Raw genomic sequence first — 23,679 nt, 5'->3', positions numbered from 1 at the left:
GCTAATTTCGTTTGGGCTGGGAGACTGTTTCAAAGTCTTGGTGTCACAGATTGCAAGGTCTTTAATCTTTCATTAGGAAAAAACAAGACATTCTGAGCCTGTGATCAAAGACTGTGAGCAGCAGTGTCTATAGTAAAAATCTGGTATAAATAACCTGCAGTGTGTCCAGACTATTTACCCCCAAACACATATAAATGAATTCTAAAGTCTTCTAGGACTTTGCCGAAACTCTGCAAGAAATATACATTACTAGCTAGTGGCTAAGCTATTGTTCTGTTCATCCATATTGGATAAGGAGGGGGGATCTAAAGGCTAAAAACCAAAAATAAACACAGTAAAAACATAGTCTTGCTGATGAGCCCAACAATGTATAATGTGTCTTGAAAACACATTTAACCCTCCTGTTTATTGTAAGTTATTATTGAGTTTTACCACCAGCACTGTTGAAAACTTTGTTCCAGTAGCAATAATAACAATGCGACTGGGTATTTTCATATATTTTGCATGAGAATTATAAAAGTGGATTGTCCCAAGAGGAAAAACTTCCTTATAACAGGAAGAAACCTCCAGCAGAACCAGACTCGGAGAGGGGCAGCAATCTGCCGTAACTGGTTGGGGTGAGGGATGGGAGGCAGGATAAACTATACGCTGTGGAAGAGAGCCAGAGATTATTAATAACTAATGATTAAATGCAGAGTGGTGTATAAACACAAAGAGAGCGAAACGAAGTGTGTGAAGATGAAAAACACTCAGTGCATCATGGGAAGCGTCCATGAGCCGCGGTCTACTGCAGTATAACTAAGGTAGGGTTGAGGGTCACCTGATTCAGTTTTCTTTAAAAAAAATCCCAACAATAACTTAACCTAATATTTAACTATTTAATTTCCTCTGTAGCAATGGTCTCTAGATTCTTTCTATCATCTCACTTGTTTGGAGCCGTTGTTTTATCTTGTCAGAAGGAAAGTAAAACTGGAACCAGTTACAGTGATTTTGTATTGTGACTGTGATACACAGTGTATTTTGTACTACACATACAGAGGATAACATAAAAACACATGTAAGATATTTGACTGAACATTGGCTTAAGTCTTGCTCTCCCTGACCTTCACTCTTCTTCAGCTCTTCCCTGTCCAGAGAACAGTCACTTTGATGAGTGCACCAGCGCCTGCCCTTTGACCTGTGCCAACTTGGACGACCCCGAAGAGCCGTGCCCCCTGCCTTGTCAGGAGGGGTGTCAGTGCGAAGACGGCTTCGTGCTGCGGGATGGCCTGTGCGTGGCGCGCAGAGATTGTGGCTGCATCTACCACAGGCGTCAGCTGGCCACCAACCAGACTTTCTGGACAGACTGGGAGTGCCAGGAGCGCTGCTACTGCAATGGCTCTGACAACACTGTATACTGTCAGCTCGCACCGTGTCACCCTGAGGAGTACTGCCAGGAGAATGACGGCCTGTATTTCTGCCAGCCGCGCTCTGAGGCCCTGTGTGTGGCAGCTGGCTATGGACATTTTTTGCCATTTGGCGGAGTGCCGTTCGAGCTGCAGAGCTCTTGCACTCTCAGGATGGTCACCACCAGATGTGGGAGGGGGAACACGGCGCACGTACCCATCACCAGAACTTTTCCTCCATTTAAACTGGCGGTTCGTAACGAGGACAGAGACACGAGCCAAGCAATTTGGGTGAGGGGTTTTGTGCTGGAAGTTTACGAGTATGAAATTGAAGCATCTCGAAGCTACAGAAACACTGTCACGGTAAGCATTAGGTTGATATATGAGAATGTCTGTGCAATGAGGTAATCTTCAACAGATTTTATTTTCTTTGCATGCCCTGTGAAGGTCGAAGTTATTGCATTTGTGAGGACATGTTATTTCTAATCAAGCCGATAGAATAACCAGGCAGAGGGTGAATTCCTCTTTGATTGGCTTAAGGTGGATCTAATTTCAATGGGCATCTTTTATCGGCCTGGATTTGGCTCAGACGAAACCTCGACCCTGAGCGACATTTGGACCAGGTTCACAAAGCGACTAAAAGATCTGAGGAGCAACATAAATGACACATCCACCCACACACTCGCTCACACACCCTTCTTTCTTTAATTTTCTCCGTTTCGCTCTCGCTCTGACAATTATACTGAGAGGAATTCACAGACACTCTTTCAGTCAGTCTTAATAGTAGCTGTTCACCACCTGGGCTTCCCCACATACTTGGAAAATATACAAGTCAGTCAGATTAGAGACTTGAACTTCTGTTTCTAGAAGTTGCTCCTGTAGGAATGATTTTATGTTAGTTGGGATTTTATATTAAATCTTTAACCAGTTTTACATGATTTCTCTCTTCACTCAGGTGAATAAGGAGCGACTGTACCTTCCCCTGAAGCTGGGCCCAGGAAAGGTCAATATCTTCACCTTTGGCATGCACCTCATTTTGGAGACAGACTTTGGCCTGAAGGTGGCCTTTGACTGGAACACTCTCCTGCTCTTGACTTTACCCCGCGACCTCTACAACTCCACCTGTGGCCTTTGCCAGGGCGTGCCTCTGTCCCCACCCACCCTTTCCACTACCGACTGGGGCATGGCCTGGGCGGAGAGGGACACCTTCTGCCAGGTGGGCTGCGGTGACTCCTGCCCGCGCTGTGGCCTCGGAGAGAAAAGCTCCCAAAATGACACCCCTCTCATGGTGGCTGATGCCAACATGAACGCTGGGAGCGACGATGAAGCAAATGGAGTCAGCACTGGCATACGTTTCCACATCGGTGACGGGCTCTATGTGTTTGTGGAGCCCGAGGCAGTGAGGCTGTGTGGGTTACTTGTTGATCGGTCAGGCGTGTTTGCACGGTGTCACAGCAAGGTGGCGCCAGCGTTCTTTTATCAAAGCTGCCTCCAGGACACCTGCTTGGATCAGGGAGCTCAGGATACAATCTGTAACTGGCTGCAGATCTATGCCAGCACCTGTCAGACCCAGGGGGTGCATGTCACCGACTGGAGGAGCGACACACCGTGTGGTGAGGAGATGTTTTTGTAGAGTTTTTCCCATTGTGTTATCACAAGATGTATTCTCCTTCTTAAAGTCACAGGCACCTTTTTAAGTTTCAGGTTTGTGTGCACCATTACTGGAGAGAATCTATAATTAAAATTAAGGCCAGTTTAAATGAATAATATTTACACAGACGTAGCTAGAAACCAGTGCCCTATGAGCAGCATTTGGAGACAGTGGGGATAAAAAAATTACGTCTAACAGGAAGAAATCTCCAGCAGAACCAAACTCAGAGAGAGAGGCAGGTTCTAATGAGGAGAGAATGAAGAGAGAAAAAAAAGTAATAATAGCATATGAATGTGTGATGGCTGTAAGCTGGGAAGTAGAGGTGAAGTGCATCATGGGAGTTCCTCCAGCCAGCCTGAGTCTGAGAACCCACAGGCTAATATCCTGACTTGGCTGGTATAACCACCAGATAAAATCCAAATAAAAAAGGTAAAACTTCCTCAGCAGATAATGGTTATCTGATGCATTTCAGCATGTACCATCCCTGTTTTGCTCCCCACATAGATTGTTTATCTGCATGCAAGGGAAGCTTGCAAAAGGACACCAGAAAACTTGTAGCACCAAAACCTTTTTTTCTTGCCTGCAGAGATTAATTGCAGAGGAAGTAAGGAATGATCCAATCCTAACTATTAAGTTAAGTTTAAAGAGAGTTTCTGCTCCATGAATCCAGACTTGGAGCTGGTTCCAGAAGCCTGGTAGCTGAAGCAACTGCCTCTAGGAAAAATAGACTGTGTGTTGTGAAGAAGCGACAGCGTGTCATCATTAATGGCTGTTTTAATCAAAGAAAGTAGCTCATCTGAAAAATATCAGAGAGATAAGAATTACCAGAAAATGCAAAATAGGTTGCAAAATAAACCTGGTTTTATCCCACCCGCCTTATGCAGGTTTAAGATAAAATCATTAAAACCACAAATTGTAATTTTTAAGTTGTGTTTGTATATTTATTCTATAAGGAAATGAGCTACATCATGATAATTAGTGCATTTAAAACTGTATTTATATGGAATAGGTTCTTATTTTGGATGTTTTCTCTAAGCAGGGATAACCAGGTTTGAAGTCCACCTCAATCTTCTTACACTCCGAAATAATAAATAATATAATAATAAAGATAAAATATATTTCACCCAAAGGGCCAAACAGCTGCTGCACATCTGCATGAGCTCTTGACATGGCCAGCTGTTTCTTACCCCTAAACACTAAAGATTTATTAACACCACAAACATTTTTAGAGTGGAGTTAGTGTCACTGTTAGCTAATATCTTTGCCAACCTGCCTGCTCCCAGTCCAGAGCTGTCCACCTAACAGCCATTACTCCAGTTGCATGTCAGTTTGCCCGCCCCAGTGTGCACCAGCCCGCGGCCAGAGGGACTGCAGCCAGGACTGCGTGGAGGGCTGCCAGTGCGACCAGGGCTACGTGCTCAACGGCAAGAGCTGCATCCTTTCTCAGAACTGTGGCTGCTATACCGATGGCACATACTATGAGGTCAGTCTCCCACCAAGCTCTATGTGCATGAATATATTATAAATGTTTAAATATCTGGGTTATTTTGTGCAGTAGAAATATAGAAAGTATATAGAAAACATTAAACTAGACCTTTCTGGATCTATCAGTAAGTGCAACCATTAAGCTCTTAAAGTCCAAAATAAGTTGGAAGTTGCATGTAACCTTGGTTAAAACACTATTTGCAAATATAAAATCTTAAGAGTTTTTCTTTATTTTAGCCCAAGCAGCTTTTTTGGAACGCCGACTGCACCAAACGCTGCCAGTGCATCGGACGAAACCTGATCCAGTGCAATCCAAGGCGATGCAAGGCAGAGGAGGAGTGCACCCTCCGGTACGGGGTTCGGGGCTGCTTTGCCCGCCGCTCCCAGCACTGCGTGGCATCAGGCGGCGGAGTGTTCAGGACATTCGACGGGGCATCGCTGCGACTGCCGGCCTCGTGCTCCTTTGTCCTGTCCACAAACTGTCACAAGCTGCCCGACCTCTCTTTCCAGCTCATTGCCAACTTTGATAAATGGAGCACGCCCAACCTCACCACCATCTCGCATGTCTACCTGTATATAAATGAGGAGAATATACTCATCTCTGGCAGCACTGTCAAGGTAAGAGGCTAGGTGAAGTAAAGCAGAAGATAAGTATAAAGAGAGGCCACACACTGTGTAGCTGTCTAACTCTGTGACTTTGACACGTGCACGTTTATCCCAGGATTACTTGAATCATGTTTCTTATGGTTTCTCTTCTTAAATGTCGCAAGTTGTTTGAGTGAAACAATACTGAAGATAAGTTGTATTGGAAATGAGTATAATGGATATATTCTGCAAAGGATGTGAAATATGCCAGGTAGGAGAAAAAGAGGGAAGAGAAGATTTGTGGATGCAGTGAAGGAGGACATGCATGTTGGTGTGACAGTGGTGGATGCAAGGGTTAGGGTGAGATGATCAGCTGTGCCGACTCCTTAAAGGAAGTAGCCAAAAAGAAGAAGAAAATCATTTACTTTAGTTTTTAGTAAACTTCCTCTGTAGCTTAGTGTCCTGGGTTGTTGGTTGTTGCTAGGCAGCCAGGTTCTGAGGAAAAAATAACCAATTTTTGCAACTTTGCCGTAAGAAAGCTACTTTCAGTTACTTATTCATAAGCAGTCGTCACAGATCCAAAGGGGATTTGTTTATCTCTCCAGGATCGAACTGGGGATCGTTCACTTGTTAACTGAACGAGTAAATCACTACACGGTGGAGCCACTTTGCACTAACTGTTGCTATTGCACAAGTTTGTTTCACTTTTTTCCATATTTGACATTAATTTCTGTATCTTTTCTTTTTTTCATCAGTGTCGTGATCTGAGACATTGATTTTAATCTTTAAAGCATTATCGGCCATTACCTGTGTTTCTGAATCATTATATAACATTAAATATATAAAATCATGGGAGGCCACTTTATTCAAACTGGTGTTTCAACCAGTTAAATGTTAAATGTTATTTATGTTTTGTTTTTGTCTTTTCTGTGGTCACATTTAGAGAGCAAACTCTCCCACCCTTTCTGTGCACCTTTGGTGCCGACCAAATCACCACGCCTAGATTACCTTCGTTACCAAGACGACACTGTGACCAAAAAAAGAAAAATATGATTATGGGATAATTGTACATGTTGAAACATAGTCAAAGATAGTCGTAACAGGTTATTAACTTTACACAGAAATATGCAGCCAACAACTTGGCCACATTATGGGGTGGCTGTAGCTCAGGCGGTAGAGCAGGTCAAGGTTGGTGGTTCGATTCCTGGCTTTCCTCTAGCATGCCAAATATCCTTGGGCAAGATACTAACCCCATGTTGTGTATGAATGTTACATAGGCAGTTCTTGTGTGATTGGGTGAATGAATTAGTTGTATAAAGCACTTTAAGTGCTCAGAGTAGAAAAGCGCTATATAAGAACCAGTCCATTTACCATTAGAGACCATAAAGTGACTAAAACCATCACACTATGAAATGGACACTCTATATACCGAGGTTATTTTTTTTGCTTTTCATTTTCACCACAGTTTCTTCCTCTTTTAATCCTGCTTTAATAGAAAAATTGCCTCCATCAGGAGATTTCTCCTTTTTGTTTATGTGATCGAGTTACTGTGTGCTGGCCATATGGCTGCGGTCAAAGACACTTTAATCAACCTCAACAAACAGATCGGATTCAAGTCTCTCTTTCTTTCCCAAATACTTGAAAAAGTTCCTGCAGCCCAATTTACCAATTACCTTGGCACTAATAGCCTATTATATCTCCTCCAGCTCTGGACTTAGGCCATGTCAGTCAGCTGTAAGTGCAGTCACAGAGGTAGCTAATGACTGATTGCTTTAAACTGCAGCTCCCACTGAGTCTTAATCCTGCCTGATCTGAGTGCGCCATCATTAACATTCATTAATTTTATCGACTGCCTTAAGAAGCATGTTGGCGTTAGTTCTAATGCCCTGAAGAGGCTCAGATTGTCACAATCTTTGCTTCGGACTGTCTCTGTTCTTTTTTGTTTTATCCTAACAGCCAATCTTTGTATAAGAATGAAATCAGCTTATACCAATGACAGCCCAATTTTGTTTCCCACTCATAGGTGATCATGTTTAAGCTTCAATGTCAGTAACATGGCAATGTATTTATGTTAATATAACTACAAAAACATGGGGAATGTACATCTTTGATTGTCTTGCAGAGTTTTTTAAAATGCTGCCACATGGTGTTACCGCTACTCATGCTATTATATACTCCTTTTCACACATGCCGCCCTAAACTACAGGAAAGTTTTCTTAAACTACCTGGGCTGTAACTTTTAACTTCTTACTCAGATATTCTATCTTAAGGTTTGCAAGCCCCATACTTAAAAAAACAAAACAAAACATGCTTAACATGAGCTGTTAGTTGTAAAGCTAATATTATATACATGATTTAGAAATTATCAAAAAATGCATTACTTGCATTTGGCTTCTTAGAGATGCTGTCTTTAGGACATAATGGATATCAGTTAGTGCTGACAATACATTTTACCCAGCATTACCCCTCCTAAATCCCCAAATGTAAGCAGAAAAAGGACATCTAAGTAGGAGTGCCTCCTGGATTTAAAATGGTTTAGTTTGAGGTGCTCTGTAGTTCAACAATCCTTCAATATGTTGAATTTTTAACTGTATAAACAGAAATATTTCAGTCTTTACTATCACATTTTAGATGAGCTAGTTCAGAAATAACAAGGAGTTTGAACTTTTTGTAGTCTAAGTGACCACAAACATGGGTGACTGCTTTGCTTTAATCTTCCAACCCACTTTGTATCAAATGGAAGAGTTGTCCCTTTATTTCTGTCCTTTCAAAATAAATTGATAAAAATATGTACCAGAGAGGCAACAAGAAGACAACCCCGAGAAAGGAAATGGTTTCACAGGCGTTGGTCACAGACCACAGCTTTCTGCTTATCCTTCCTGATCTTTTCTCTAGTTTTGCTTTTAGCTGGTGTCCTTTTTCCCTGCTGGTAGCATGAGATAACACGTGTTTTGCATTTAGGTTGTGCGCCGCTGCAAGAAGGTTGTTGTTGTGTCTCCAAACATGATCTCGAGGGTGTGGAGGAGATACCAGGAGATGGGTTGTTACACAAGTTAAACAAGGCCACAGGTGTACATCCACCCAGAAGCAGGGCTGGCATTTGCTCCGTTGTGCAATGAGGAGCGTGACAGTGGAAGTATCTAACAAAATGACCTCCAGCATGTTTCTGGCACTTGTTCCATGAGGGTGGCCTGACACACTCTAGTGGCACCTTTGCTAATGGAAGTTACAAATATAACTATAGTTCTGTGAATTCACAGATAACTGCCAATGGCAGGAAACTACGTAGATGGGTCTCCTCATGATCTGCGCAGGTCCGGAAATAAAATCGCGTGCATGATGTGTACGCTACTGAAGCGTGTGTACTATAAATACTACGTGGTAGCTCACATCTGGTCTCTGGGAATCTTCTCACACTGAGACGTTTTTAGCCGCCAGCAGGTCTGACATCCTGGAATTCAGAGAATCATAGTTACCTTTGTAACTTCTGTTCTGATTCATTTCCCCCTGTCTGCCAGTGGGAGTAAACAATGCAGATGACTTGTACCAGTACTGTCACAAGGAACAACTTCCTGGTCAGCCAGCAGCAGAACAGCTGAAGCTAATGTGGGCTCTGAGGCCACATTAAGCTAGTAGAACCTAGCAAATGTGAAAGACGCTGCCCGGGAAGCCACTGTTCACCAAGTAAAACACCACTCATTGCCACCCAGTGTGGCCACACCGCTGATACAGTGGCAACTAACACCAGAATGGACCAGTGTATTTGCTGCTATCTGCACCTGTTTTACTGAGTTCCTCCTGTTGTTCCCATTATAACATATAGAGAGCTGCTCTAATCATCTGTATGGATGCCTTCCATACTGCACTGGAACCATGAAATTATTCACTAAAATTGATAACAAATGTATTAAATAGTGAAACAATTAAATGTGTCATTAAATATATACAATAGGAATTAAATCATTTTTTAAAAAGTTTAAATGAAATGAATTAAATGTATGTATTTTGTTAATTAGTTAATTCCAATTTAAATTGATTAACACATTTAATTAATTATTTAATGATGTATTTATTTAATGCATTTTAGCACTCGAGGCCCTCCGTAGCCTTAATGCTGGTTACTTAAATAAAAATTTCTTGTGTCCCGAGTCAAAAATCTACATGTGTCTGCCTCTCCTGTCCTCACAGGTTAATGGCACACCAGTATCCGTACCATTTGTAACAGGGCTGATGACACGCCTGTCCACATCTGAGGGTTTCATTGTCATCGACACACCCCAGGACATCCAGGTTCGCTACAACCACTTTAACACCCTGAGCATCACAATGGGCCAGCGGCTCCAGAACAAGGTGTGCGGCCTTTGTGGGAATTTCAATGGGGACCCCAATGATGACTACATCACCTCAAGGGGCAAGCCGGCTGTCAGCGCCCTGGAGCTGGCACAGAGCTGGAAGACCAACGGCATGCAGAACAGGTAGATGAGGCTCACAGATGGGGAGGAATTTACGGTCCATATAACCAGTTCTTGTAAAAACCTTTGGCTGTTATCCCCAGAATATAAAAGGAAAAGTTAAGGTTACTTAATCCATAAGCCATGCGTCTGCAAGCATGTGCATGTCTTAAACCCTGGATATTAACTGGCTGTTGCTAAAACATATCACTTGTGCAAATCATTTATACAGATAATAGCAAACGGAGCAATTCTAACAGGGCCTTTGCTCCTTCTTTGCTCGCGTCCTAATACCTTTGACAGTTGGATTTTGGTCTTTCTCCTCTAGTTGTGATGAGACCCAGTACGTGGCTTTGGCTCAGTCCTGCGACAACTCGGCCATCCTGGCTCTGCAGAGTGAAGATGCCTGTCAGAAGCTCACCCAGCTCAAAGGCTTCTTCCAGCCATGCCACGGCCTGCTGGATCCCCGTCCTTTCTACCAGTCCTGCTACCTGGATGGCTGCTACAATCATCGCAAGGCTCAGGTCTGTGGATCACTAGCCGCCTATGCAGAAGCCTGCCGGTCCATGGGCACCCTCACGACCAAGTGGATCACCCAAGAGAACTGCTGTAAGGGCACTGTGAACTTCTCTCAGACTCAATGCCCACTGCGGAAATAAACACAACTTTGCACTTTACACAAATATAAACCAGCACTAATGCTGAATTTACCAGATGTACTAAAAGTGAAAGTATTGGGTCTCATTAAATTATTGATTCACACATTATGAGCTTAGTTTGCTAAGATTTCCAGATTGCTTTCCATCAAGACCACTGTGTTACTACGATGAGACGTGAAATGTAAATTTGTTTGACTGCTTCGTCAGTATTAGATACGTGCATGTTCTTAAAAACTTTGTGCCTTCATCTGTGTGACAGTTAACATTGTGTGTGGACCTGTCTTTAGCAGAATGGATCTATGACCCCTGTGCAGGAGAGATCTGCACAAACTTCACCTGTGAGCTGGAGAATGGAGGCGATCTGTGTGGCTGTCCGGAGTTACCCACCAACTCTGAAGGTGAGTGCTTCATCCAGCTGCAATCACTCAGTTTTAAATATCTGACACTCTCCGTGTTACTTGATTAGCCAAACATTTTAAAAGCTATTAAAAAATACTTTTTTATTTAATCATGGCTATGGTGAAATACATGGCTAATGTGAAATACATGTTTTTGCAACATGCAAAAACATGTATTTCATGTCGATGTTTGTTAGGCGAGGATGACATCATCCAAGCGGAGGTGACCTGTAAGCATGCTCAGATGGAGGTTTCCATCTCCAAGTGTAAGCTCTTCCAGCTGGGCTTTGAACGGGAAGATGTCCGGATCAACGACGAGCACTGCGCTGGCATTGAGGGAGAGGACTTCATCTCCTTCCACATTAACAACACTAAGGGACACTGCGGTTCCATTGTACAGGTCAGTTTGCATTGTGTTCGTCATCACTTTCGAAATGTGATAAAACTCCCCGCATCTCAGTTTGGATCCTTTTAGACACTACAATGTAGTCGTCAACACGATCTACCAGGGGTCTCAAACTCCAGTCCTCGAGGGCCGGTGTCCTGAAACTTTTCCATGTTCCAAGACACTATAGAACTTGACTGCATGCTGAGGTGGCAATTCAGCCATTTGATTCATGTTACAGCAGCTCATGAGTGAATGAACATGGTGCAATAAAAGTACTTTTAGAAGTAAAATTTTCCAAACACTTACATTTACTGTATTTTCCGGACTATAAGGCGCACTTAAAATCCTTTCATTTTCTCAAAAATCGACAGTGCGCCTTATAATCCGGTGCGCCTTATGGTCAGAAAAATACAGTACTTAAATTTAGTTGATTAGGGTTAGGGGTTGACATTTCAGCATGCAGTTAAGTTCTATATTCTTGCTAATGACCTACTAATTGTATTCAGGTGTGTTGTACCAGGGTCACATGGAAAAGTTTCGGGACACTGGCCCTCGAGGACTGGAGTTTGAGACCCCTGGTCTACACTATCTTGGAAGCGACACTTGTAGCATTTTAACTGAAACTGCCACAACACGTGCCAATGAATAATTTTGTCACTGCTAGCTGGCTGGCTAGGTGGCACTGGCACAGACAACCTACCCCCTTCCTACTGGCTGAAAATTGTTTGGTAGACCCGCCCCTTCGATTGTCTACCCCTGCTCATCAGTGTAAAAGATCTTATGCACTCCAAATTTGATATCCACTTGTGGGAAGATTGGCAACTCATGAATGTGTTCCTCATGTGAATAATCTTTTTCACTTTAAAGTGATCAACAGAGTCTTATAACTTCCTCAGATTGATGTTGCTTCTTTATATTTATTGCTGATGTCAAATTTTCTGCTTTTATAGACGTGCGTTAGCAGCTCCTGGCTCTTAAATCCTCATAATTCTGGCTAATTCTGGCTAATGTTTTTGGTGAATAAATTATTATTTAATAATTTCATTATTATTATTATTGTTATTACTAAATGATTAGTTTTTATGATGTCTTCTGTCTGTACGGTGTTTTACATTTTTTTTGTATGGGTGAAATCAAAAGCAGCAGCTAGGATAATTTGTTCCTTTAATGTAGAAATTTGAAATTATGAGTCACCTACGCTTTATTTCTCTTACAGTCCAACGGCACACACATCATGTATAAAAACACTGTGTGGATAGAAAGTGTGAACAACACTGGGAACATCATCACCAGAGACAAGACCATCAACGTGGAGTTTTCCTGCGCCTATGAGCTGGACCTGAAGATCTCACTGGAGACTGTCCTCAAACCCATGCTCAGGTCAGGCAGCAGAACACAAATATGCACCAACAAGTGCGACACAACGGCTCAATGCTTGGATAGTCATTTCTTTTTCCTTTTTTCTCCAGCGTCATTAACCTCACCCTACCGACCCAGGAAGGAAACTTCATTACCAAGATGGCTCTGTATAAAAACTCCTCGTACCGCCATCCATACAGAGAGGGGGAGGTGGTGCTCAGCACTCGAGACATCCTGTACGTAGGCGTCTTTGTGGAAGGAGCGGATGAAAACCAGCTCATCCTTATAGTGAATATGTGCTGGGCCACACCGTCGCGCTACAGCAGTGATCGACTCCGCTACATCATCATTGAGAGAGGGTGAGGTTTATTTAGTCCTGGACCAAAAATGCTCAAAAGAGAGGTGGGAAAAAAAGATTTTATTTTATGTTTTAAACTCAACCATTTTTTTTGGCCTTCTTTTTCTCTTAATGTAATCCAAGATGAAGTTGAGGTGTGATTGGGGTAAAGTATGTAGCTCTTTATGAAGCCTATGGGTTCACTACAGTCTGCTGCTTTAAGATGACCTTTATAGTCTGATCCACACATTTTGAGAAAAAGAAAATGAAGTAATAGATACAGTCACTGTGCATGCCCTTTGCACGCCCTCACTGTGCCGGCAGTGTCTCTGGGTACTTCCTCAACAGGCCACGCCACGGCATGTTAGTTAAATTGTTTTTTCTAAATTTACGTGAGGTAGATAACGTGCTTGAGGTGTTTAGAATAAAGCACTATGGATGTCACGGCCCAAAGGTTTTGCATTATTTTTCGATTCCTTCTTTATTGTTGTAACTTTTGGGTTCCTGTTTAATCTATTACTGTTTTATTATTGTAGTAGTAAGTGTTGTTTCTAGTGATATTATTATAATTATTATTATACGATTGTAAAGTCTTTGATCCCTACTTTTACTATATAGTAATTCTAGTCCATAGTCCTTCTGTCCGAGTCTTCTAAACTCGGTGATTAGTATTTGTCTTTTGTTCACGTCCTGCTTCATTTTGAAGCCTGAGTGTCTGTTTATGCCCTGCATTACTTTTACTTCCTTCCCCTCTTTTTTGTATTAATAACTTTGTCTTTCTGTGTTCCCCTTGAATTAGTTCATCCAGGTTTAGCATGTCCTCTGAACCCTCCCTGCGTCAGTTATGGTTGTTGTTCCTTTCCTGCTTTAGTTTTGCATCTTTCCTGTATGACTTTTCACCTGTTTCCAAGGAACACTCAAGAGTTACCTCCTTAGTCATGTATGTGTATAAATAGTCCTGCCCTCTACTTTGTCTTCATTGTGTCATCTATCTGGTCCTGTGGGTACTTCTTAGTTATACACGCATGCTCGGGTCTTTGTCATGCCTTTTGTGCTTTGCATTTGTGATCAGTGTTTGGACTCCCTTTTAAGACTTTGTTTAGTTTGGATGTTGACATTATCCATATTAAAAGCTCATCTTTTGTTGACCGTTCTGCCTCCCAAGTCCCACAACTACCTTCTTGACTACAGCACATTTAATATCTTGCTTATTCTAGGTGCCCAAACATTAAGGACAATACCATTGGCATGGCAGAGAATGGCGTATCACTCACCTGCCGCTTTCACGTCACCGTCTTCAAGTTCATCGGGGATTACGATGAAGTCCACCTGCACTGTGACGTTTCTCTGTGCGACTCAGAGACGAACGCCTGCAAAGTGGTGAGTAAATCAAGAAGAGCAATAAAAATCAGAAAGCGTCCTGCTGTGTGTTTGGGTGTTGATGTATCAATGAACTGTGTGTGCAGAACTGTCCACATAAGAGAAGAATGTACTCAGAGGACAGTGACCATAAAGAGCACATACTGTCTGTTGGACCCATAAGAAGAAGAGGTGAGCATAGTTTTAGATAGAAAATAGCTTATTGGGTAAAATACACGCTTTAGAGTTTATTGTTTAAGTAATCTGTGGAAAAACAAAAAGTCGTAGGTTAGCTTCTGATGTGTTTTCAGAGTCTGACTGGTGTGAGGAGAACAATGGAGGCTGTGAGCAAATCTGCACCAGTAAGGCCGCTGGGCCCATCTGCAGCTGTGTGACTGGGATGCTGCAAAGAGATGGGAAGAGCTGCCGGGGTAAGGACAACAAAAACACACATATGCATTCTACAAATACCTAATTTTAAGGTTTTTTTCCCACCTTATTGAATCATAGCATGACCTAAACCGCGGCAATATCAGCCCCAGAAAAACAGAAACTACACATGAGGGTCACCAGGCAGGTTTTGCATGTTTCTCAATAGTTTACAGTTTCCATCATGTTTCACACAATTGGAGTGATTGAAGCAAAGCTAATAAAGTTTAAGTCTTGTAGATACAGCCACTACACACTTTATTAAGTAAACCTTGTAAGTACCAGATTGGACCCCTTATTCCTTCAGAACTGCTTTTATCCATGATGTCAATCTCCACCACAATGTGCTCTACTGGACTGAGATCTGGCGAATGTGGAGGCCCTTTGAATACAGAGAACTCACGTGCCGTGTCCCTTTATAACCACAGTGCCCGTGGTCAAAAAGGAACGGCATGGTCAGCAGCAAACGGTGCCAAGAATATGTCCCTTCTTCTCTGAATTCTGGCATCATCAAGGTTTTTCCAGCTAGAGAAATGCCACTCACTGGAAATTGTATTTTTTTCAGACTGTTTCTCTGTAAACTCTAGAACTGCTTGTGTGGGAAAATCCCAGTTTATCAGCAGTCTCTGAATAATCAGACCAGTCTGGCACCAACAACCACACCCCGTTCAGTCACTTCAGTCACCTTTCTTCCCCATTCTGATGCTCAGTTTAAACTTCAGCAGGTTGTTTGAGTCATGTCTGCATGACTAAATATAATGAGTTCCTGCCGTATGATTAAATAATTAGACATTTGCATTAATGAGCAGTTGAATGGTGCAACTAAAAAAGTGGGCAAGTTTCTGTGCATTAAATCATAAAATTTAGGGCGTTCAACTTAATTATTAGTTAATTGATTGTTCATATGAATTCCATATATTTATAACTCTTGTAGCTTTTGCATGCTGCACACAAACTAAACTGGTAATTTGTAAAAACCAGTAGCATTAAGACAGTATTTCCACCACATGCACATTTCACAAATGTTGTCATACTCCCTTCTTTTTTTCCAGCCGTGAGCTCAAGCAGTAACATCACACCTGCGATTCCTCTGCTGAGCGTCAGCGCTGCGATCTCCGTGCTCCTGGCTCACCTTCACACTCTTCTCCTCTCCTAACGCTCTGTGAGCTAAGAGAAGGCAATAAATGACAAAGATCAAACACACAAAAAGACTTGAATATGCACAAAGTATCATCATTGATTAGCCAGTAGATCAGCTGTGTTTCAGCCAGAAAGTCAAGACAGAATATACTGTACACCGACTAATTTTTGTCTCCACATTTCATTGATAAAAGGTAAGTCAGTTTTCTAGATACATGGACAGTCAGTCAGTTTCACTGCTTTGTTGTGTTTTTCTTCATCCCCATCTGCTCCCTCATTTACATTTATCAGGACTCCCACTGTTTATCACTCACCTAAAGCCACTATGTGTAGATGTTTTCATGTGATTATAACATATTTTTACAAATTTCTTTATAGGAAATTAACATATTATGCATGCTACCACCAGATGGTGCCAAAGAAAGTAGTTTTCCAATCCTAGACATACAAACTTGAAGGTACAACAGCTAAAATCACACAGTGATGTTTATGGAAAGACAATGGCAGAATTAAAAAGAAACAGTAATATAACTGATTAGTTAAAGAGGCATAATTGTAAATCATCAGGGAATGTGAAATGTGATCCCACCTGTTTGTATTTATACCTGATATTATTCTACAGTCACACTAAGGAAAGCAGTGGCTGGAGATCACGACTGTGTGCAATGAACTTGCGAATTTTTTTTTGCCATTGAAATTGTTGCTTCAAAGACAGGATCGGGTCTATGACCACTTAGTCAGATGCCATCTTTAAAATGACCTTAGTGTAACAATAAGACGACGTCAGTCTGCTATCGTTCAATTGAATGCACTCAAACTGGCAACTGCATTCAGTCTGTTTGTGATAATATAGTGATTATGAATCAATCTGCTGCAAATCGCATTCAAATCAAACTTATATCAGAAATTCCCACTAACTACACTCCTCCATAAACGGTGACGTAGCTGCTGCTTATAACCAGAATACAACTAGTTGATTACAGCGTGCTAGCAATTTGTCTGTGTTTGCAAACTTTTACCAATCTGTCTGAGAGCGATCGGTTGCTTGGAGACAGGTTGCCTCCCACCAGGCAATGTTTGCAACTACCTTGCAATAGAAAATTAACTATATGTTTGCACTAAGTACTTGCAAGTAAAAAGTAAAAAAAGCAACAAAACACAGCAGTAATCAGGCAACCATCAGTTTTGACTGTTTTTACTCTAGTGTGAGCTATTCATAAATCCCATTCTGTCCAAACTGTGATCAGATCTTAATGAGTAGGTGGGGTGCAACAACTAGAAACCCTCATGATTGTGATTTAATTGATTTACAGAGCCATCAAAATGTAAACATCAAACTATTTTATTATTAATTTATGAATAAATTACATTTAAATAACTGTAAATTTCCTTTTTCTCAGTGGAGAGGTTTATTAAAGTTACCTTTTATATTTTAAACTGATAATCAGATGAAACAAAAAAGTAAAATAGAAACTTTTAATTTGAATTTTTTTTAAATTAAATTACATTTTAAAACCAAGCAGTTAATAGTTATTGTGCTGACTTGACGTCATTCAGGGGTCACAAGGTCACATATTCATGACATTTGGATCGAAATGGGAAAGAAGCTTGTTTATAAGTACCATAAACTATAAATAAAAGATGGGCATGGCAAAGTCCAGTCTTTGAAACCTTGAACTGAGGATTTGCCGCCTTGGTGTGGTGAGACTGGGTGTGAGGACTGAAGGGTGGAGCTGACCGAAAAACCAAAGTGCTTTATGTTCGTGGGCTCGCTGATCCCATGTTGGGCCTGACCTAAAGCATACCCTGGTCTGAAAACCATCCAGAAACAGTAGCCCCTTCCTGACGCTTAAGCTTAAACTCCCTGGGCTTCACTTTTATACTCAGCCTGAGGTTGGCGCTACTCTGCTACTCATGTGATTGTGTACTTTCATTTAGTATTTTGAGAGTCTCCCCAAAAGTATGATGCTGTTTTATGGACTTTACGGCTCAGGTGTGACTTTTTGATGATAAGCTTAAGAGAGGAAGAAGAGCTGAGGTTACTGTATGTAACATTTAAACATGCTGTTTCTTAAAAAAAATGGCAAAACTGTACGGATTTCATTAAGAAACTGGCAACTGAGCATCTGCAGATCTGTGTCAGAGTGCAAACCTTTACCCAGAAACGAGCGAACAAACTTTATCTTATATAATTGCTTCCTAACTGTACGGATTATTGCTCTAAACCAATAAAACCTACAGCAGGTTATGGCTGAAAAGGAGGTTAGGGGTTATCTAAGAAGAAAACTGTGTGAAAGGGTGATGCATTGTGAAGTGAAGTATTTATGTGTGAAGTATCTGTTTAAAATGTTAATCAGCCACAACATTAAAACCACCCGCCTGATGTTGTGCACAGATCTGACTCGCTGCACCTCAGGGGGCGCCCTCTAGTGCCTGGCAATGGGACTTTGACTCCTTTGGCGTCTGTATGCTTTCGAGTGGGGCTACCATGGATTAGAACCGCAGTCTGTCCTAAACCTTAAAAAGTTGCTTTGTTGCCTAAATTTAACCAAACTGCAATTGACGGTTAATTTTTTCTTAAAGAAACCCAAAGTTTCCCATCAAAAAATTGCATTTTAACTAGTTGATCAATATTTTTCACTTCACCTGCGTGAGTGGTTTTGATGATGTTGCTTTACTGGTGTAATTTTTTACCTTTTTATGTTAGTACCCAGGATGAGGGGGACAGGGGATGAGTTTAGCTGTGCCATTAAAAACCCAATTTTCGTGTCATTTCTGAACTAATTAGTTTCGGTCTTCTCGTGCTTTTCAGTGTACTTTCTAACACTCATTGCATGAATTCAGTTTGAGGAGTGGAGCAGGTGTCGGATAGTTTATCTGCAGCTCACAGTCAGCTGCTTTTAATGGTTTAAATATCAATAAATGTCAACCACACATCTTACAGATCCTTCAAAGTTCTTCCAAACGCTGACACTTTGGTGCAGTTACACAAAATAAAAAGCAAACAGAGTAGTTGTTGCCTTTTGTGTACAAATGTACAGTCCTGGTCAGTTTGGTGGTTTGTGTCATCGCTGACCTTTTTAAATAATCGGTATCTTTTTTGTGTGTGTTGTTTAAAACTAAGTGACTAAAGAGGTGTTTTATTCTTTGAGAGCAGCACCACCCTGCTATAAATAAATGAAGACGTTCTCAAAGTCAGTGTGAGTCACGCATTATTTCATGCAGAACATGCAGCCCTGCGAGAGAGCTCGGGGTTACGAAGCAGAGCTCTTCATTTGCTGGTCAGAGGCGACACTTACTCATAAACACAGCATTAAAACATCACTTGTCACCTGAAAAAAAATTGAAAGGCTACATTTTTGGTTGAGTTTCACTGTAAAGTTATTCCTGACGCTGAGTAAACATCCACTCCAAGCTGCTGTCTCCTAGCAACAAGCTCCAGCTACAATTAAGTGATGTGTCATCCAGTCCTCACTCATGACTCTGCCAGTGTTAGGATCTGTTTAAATTCTTTCCACAGTGCAGGGAGTCGCTCCTTTGAAGGATTTCTGTTCGCTGTCGTCATCCGCCGACTGTCAGTGACATCTCACTGCAGCTGACTGTTAATGAGGATGTAGGCGGATGGAGGAAGGTGAGGCTGCAGCGGTCAAACGAGTTGGGCAGAAAAGACAGTAACAAACCATCAACTGATCCGTTTAATTTGCCTTAAGAGTACAAAAAAAGAGAGCGATGAGCTACTGGGCCTGTTTCAGGTAGGGTCTGGTTCATATCGACCCCTTTAAATGAAATTTCACCTGAATGCTGAGAACAGGTGACCTGTGAGGCGAAACTTATTTAAGCACACAAGAAAAGCACAGGCTTAGAAATTTATAGCCAATTCACAAAGTAATACTCTTAGGCATTAGACACAGGCTAAACCACCTGCCTTCCCTCCATTGTTGCCTCTGTGCTTCCCCTTCAAACCTTCTGTTTGTGAGCTTAGTAATATAAACAGGGATTATTTTGAACTGCAAATCAGACAAAACTACTCTGGCAGAACCAAAGAAAATAACATGCAGCTGAAAATTAGAGTACCAGGTCCACTTTAAGGTTGTTTTGGAGCAAGGGTAACCCAGATAATTTCCTTAGGGATTAATAAAGTATTCTGATTCTGATTTTGGTGTGCTAACAAGCTAGCATGCAGCTGCAAAGTTCTGCTGTCACCTCGTGAGTCCAGTGGCTCCTGCAGCACGCTGTGCCCCTCTGGTAGGAAGGCAGCTTAAAGAGTACAGCCAGAGGACACAGTTTTTGGCATTTCAGTTATGAATTTCAACACAAAATGGTTTAACTGAAGACTGAAGCAGTTGCAGTTCCTCATAAAGTCCAAGTACCAACTGAGCTGAGAGGAAAGTGAAGCACTGCCAGCAACACGTGAGGAGCTGCCAAATGCTTCACACTCACCCCGCACTTGTTAACACACAAGTGCTTTGATGTAAGAGTACACATTAAGGAAACGCTTTGCACAAGGAGACACAATTTCACACTGAAAAGAGATGGAAACTGCAGTTAACAGCTGATTTAGGACTCTAGACGATCCTCTTTTTCTTTACTAGCGACAACCTTTAAGTGCCCACAGAGGTGTTTTGACCTGGCAAATATTCAAAGCAAATATTTTCCCGCAAGAATAATTTGGTAAACTTGCTGATTTCAATTTTGCTTTTAGTTGAAGCAGAAGGGAAGCTGGGAAATGCCTGAGATAAAAGGTTAAGCTGACCTGCTCTGCCACACGCAGGTCAGTCGGGGCACTGATTATGTAAATGTCATACAAAGGTGCTCTGTTTATATGTTGCTAGTGAAAACAAAGTTGAAGCACGAGGCCTAGTTTCCCTCCCATACAAAGTCTATTCTGTGTCCATGGTTATGTAAGTTTGTAGGAGTGTGTATTTCTGGGTGTGAACATGTGCTCGTGAATCACACTTCCAGATAAAATTGTTACCTATTGTCACTAAATATATTCTGCACTTAAAGCCTTCTTGTAATTACCAGAGGCACGCACATATTCTGCCCTCTGATTTGTCCAGGGTGTAAAAGGGGCCTCCAGCTCCCTGCAACCCTACTTAACCATTTAGGAGTTTAAAAACTGGATGGATGGGTAAAACTGGAGAGGGTAGTAGTGTTCAGAGAGCCGTGAATTGTCCTTCGGGAATGTTCAGTGTATTTGCTACTTCAGCAGATAAGCAGATTCTTATCTGTACAGTGAGCCTTACCTCACTGTGGGTTACAAAACCGACCTTTTCTTTTCAGTGCGACAGTGTGCAGAGCTCCGTCAGCTGGACTTGCATTCCATCTAAATAAAATGCAAACACTTATTATGCAATTAATGGTCCATTTAACTCTTTACCGATTGAAAGCCAACGAGCAGTAACTAATCCTTGCTTCTCTTTTCTGAACAGAGCACTTTCTGCCATATCGCAGGCCTGTTTATAGACTGGGTGTGCATTAGAAGTTATTGAGCGTGGTCTCTGCCTATGCAGCTACCCTTGGAAAAACCTGAAAACTATTCTGCTGGTCTTCAACCCACATCTTTACTGATGTATACCGAGGTGTCAAAACTCGCCATGAAGGGTACTGGGAGGGTTGTGAAATGTTGTCTTTACGGTGGAAAGAGTTAAGCGGTCAGGTTCCTCCTTTCTTTTCTTCAGTAATTCTTGCAGCAGCTCTTCATCAGTGCATTTCCTGTCTGCAGTACGAATGTGGGACAGACCTGTGAAAGAAGTGCCAGCCATGAGCACAAGAACCTGGTAGTTTTAATGTGTAAACCTAACAGACTCATTTGTGTACCTAAATCTAACTGAGTAACACATTTTGAATTAATCTGTGACCAGTATAGCTTCTTAGCTGTCAGAAGTGTTGGCTAGTGTGGTCTTCTGCTGCTGCAGCCCATCTGCTTCAAGGTTTGATGTTTTCTGGATCTAGAGATGCTCTTCTGCATCTTGAATGTAATGAGTGGTTATTTAAATTACCATTGCCTTCCTGTCTGGTTATTTTACATTGCTTGCTCCAGAGAACGGCTGCTCACCTGATATTTTCTCTTTTTTTGTCAACGCTCTGGAAACACTAAAGATGATTGGGTGGAAAAATCACTGTAAATCTGCTGTTTCTGAAATATTTAGACAATCAGCAACAACGGCACGTTCAAAGACACTCTAATCACCTTTGTCCCGATTCACAGTTTGAACTTCGTCTTGATCATGCCTGCATGAGTTGTTGCCATGTGACCATAAGACATTTGAAATAAGAGGCTGAAGAACAGCTGCACCTCAGAAAGTGATCGGCGGGTGTAAAAGTATTGCATTTCTACTCACGCTGTCCTCCACAGTCACCAACCACAACAGGCCAAAGCATTTCAGCGTGCATCTGTTCCTCATTTCATAACGCTGCTGGTATTTCATTGTTCTTTATTTGCTGCTCTTTGTGAAAGCAGTTAAGTGAGTGACTCAGTGTAAACTTTATGTAATTGCATAGCTTATAAGAAAGGATTCCCTGGGTTTGTTCAGGCACGAGTATTTCCACAGGCACAAAGGCCTCGCCTGGGCGTAGAGCAGCAAAGTGGAAGTGTTTGCACGAGAGGATTAATGCCATCTTTAAAACAGGGTGTGATTTTGTTGCAATTGTTTCTTGTATAATTATTTGGGGCAGAGCTGGCAGGGTGAGTTTCCCTCACAGTGCCGACCTTAAACGCGCATTTGTTTTTTTTTAGTTAATTAATTTTTATGGCATGCATGTGCTCTGGCTGGTTGCATAACATAGCTTTCAGGCATGCTTATTATTTAGAGGTCTTATCCCAGTCTCGGTTCTTATCTCAATTTTATCAAGTGCAATTTCCCCCTGTTATTAATTCACCATGGTTCAAACTGAGATACTTGAACACTTCAACGCTGATGAGATTGTGCACAGTAAGAATGTACATTTCCTTCATTAACTAGCCAGGTTAATAATTAATCATCTATTACAGGCTTGAAGTAAATCAAATTATTTGAACTCATATAAATCCTGCTAAACCACAACATCCAGCCCATATAATCAGACACACGACGGTAGCTCATTAGAAATTAAGGCTTTCAACCTACCAATGCAACCTATAGGATACAATATATCTTTACAACCCCATATTTGTTTTTACAATACAAAAAAAATTATATCAAATGTTTAAACTGAGACATTTTACTATGTCATGAAAGTATTCGCTTTTTTTGAATTTTATGGCAGCAACGTCTCACAAAAGGCTGAAAGAGAAAACAAGAAACAGCTGGAGGAACTGGTCAGTTTTAACTGGCTGCAGATCAGTAACATGACTGGATATAAAAAGAGGATCTTAAAGAGGCAGAGTTTCTCAGAAGTGAAGACGGGCAGAGGATCACCAATCAGCAAAATAAATAAATGAAAACTCTACAAATTGCGAAACAACTTCAGAGTGATGGTCCTCAATGTGAAAATGTGAAGACTTCGAGTATTTCATCATCTACAGTCTATAAAATTATCAAGAGATTCAGAACATCTGGAGAAATCTGGAGAAAATTTGTGTTCTGCATTAAAAACCACTTCATGGGTTCAGAAAGACTTCCAGAAATCATCGTCTGTGAACACTGTGTCATTCACAGAGGTTAAAGCTCTATCGTGCAAAGAAAACGTCGCATGTGAAGATGATCCAGAAATGCTGCTGTCTTCTTAAAAGAGACTGAGCCGAAGTGGAAAACTGTTCTGTGCTCAGACGAGTCCAAGTTTTCTTTGTGGAGAACTTGAACACCACTCCCTCCGGACTAAAGAGGAGAGGGACCATCTGGTTTGCTATTAATCAACAGTCCGCTTGCTAAATACAATTTCCATCCATCTGTTGAAGCAACCTGGCAACACACAACCTGATTCAAAGAGTGTGTGCAGCTAATCTCACTGCAGACACCAGCTAGATGCTGAATGAATTAGCTGCTATCTCTGCGGCAGTTTGACTATTTAGGGTCTCGGTGCTTCAAAGTAAGTAGTGAACATTTAATAACAGATAGTAAACAAATAACGG

At 41.6% G+C, this 23,679-nt stretch overlaps 1 protein-coding gene across 1 annotated transcript in view; it reads left to right on the top strand.

The window, feature by feature from the left end:
* The window catches only part of tecta (tectorin alpha), a 31,369-nt gene extending 10,692 nt beyond the window's left edge, over window positions 1-20,677 (top strand). Inside the window, exons 11-24 of the mRNA XM_014330967.2 lie at window positions 1,120-1,748; window positions 2,341-2,998; window positions 4,320-4,519; window positions 4,759-5,139; window positions 9,295-9,581; window positions 9,886-10,166; window positions 10,504-10,614; window positions 10,812-11,014; window positions 12,219-12,382; window positions 12,472-12,720; window positions 13,916-14,078; window positions 14,165-14,249; window positions 14,369-14,488; window positions 15,539-20,677. Of these exons, the coding sequence (XP_014186453.1) occupies window positions 1,120-1,748; window positions 2,341-2,998; window positions 4,320-4,519; window positions 4,759-5,139; window positions 9,295-9,581; window positions 9,886-10,166; window positions 10,504-10,614; window positions 10,812-11,014; window positions 12,219-12,382; window positions 12,472-12,720; window positions 13,916-14,078; window positions 14,165-14,249; window positions 14,369-14,488; window positions 15,539-15,642 (3,635 nt within the window). The 3' untranslated portion in view covers window positions 15,643-20,677. The remainder of the gene's footprint in view (window positions 1-1,119; window positions 1,749-2,340; window positions 2,999-4,319; window positions 4,520-4,758; window positions 5,140-9,294; window positions 9,582-9,885; window positions 10,167-10,503; window positions 10,615-10,811; window positions 11,015-12,218; window positions 12,383-12,471; window positions 12,721-13,915; window positions 14,079-14,164; window positions 14,250-14,368; window positions 14,489-15,538) is intronic.
* The last annotated feature ends 3,002 nt before the right edge of the window (window positions 20,678-23,679 follow it).

The sequence above is a fragment of the Haplochromis burtoni genome, unplaced genomic scaffold, assembly GCF_018398535.1.
Source record: "Haplochromis burtoni strain Fernald_Lab_line unplaced genomic scaffold, NCSU_Asbu1 Contig_17, whole genome shotgun sequence".
NCBI lineage: Eukaryota > Metazoa > Chordata > Actinopteri > Cichliformes > Cichlidae > Haplochromis > Haplochromis burtoni.
Note: the sequence above shows the minus strand (reverse complement) of the source record. Positions and strands in the feature narration are given on the sequence as shown.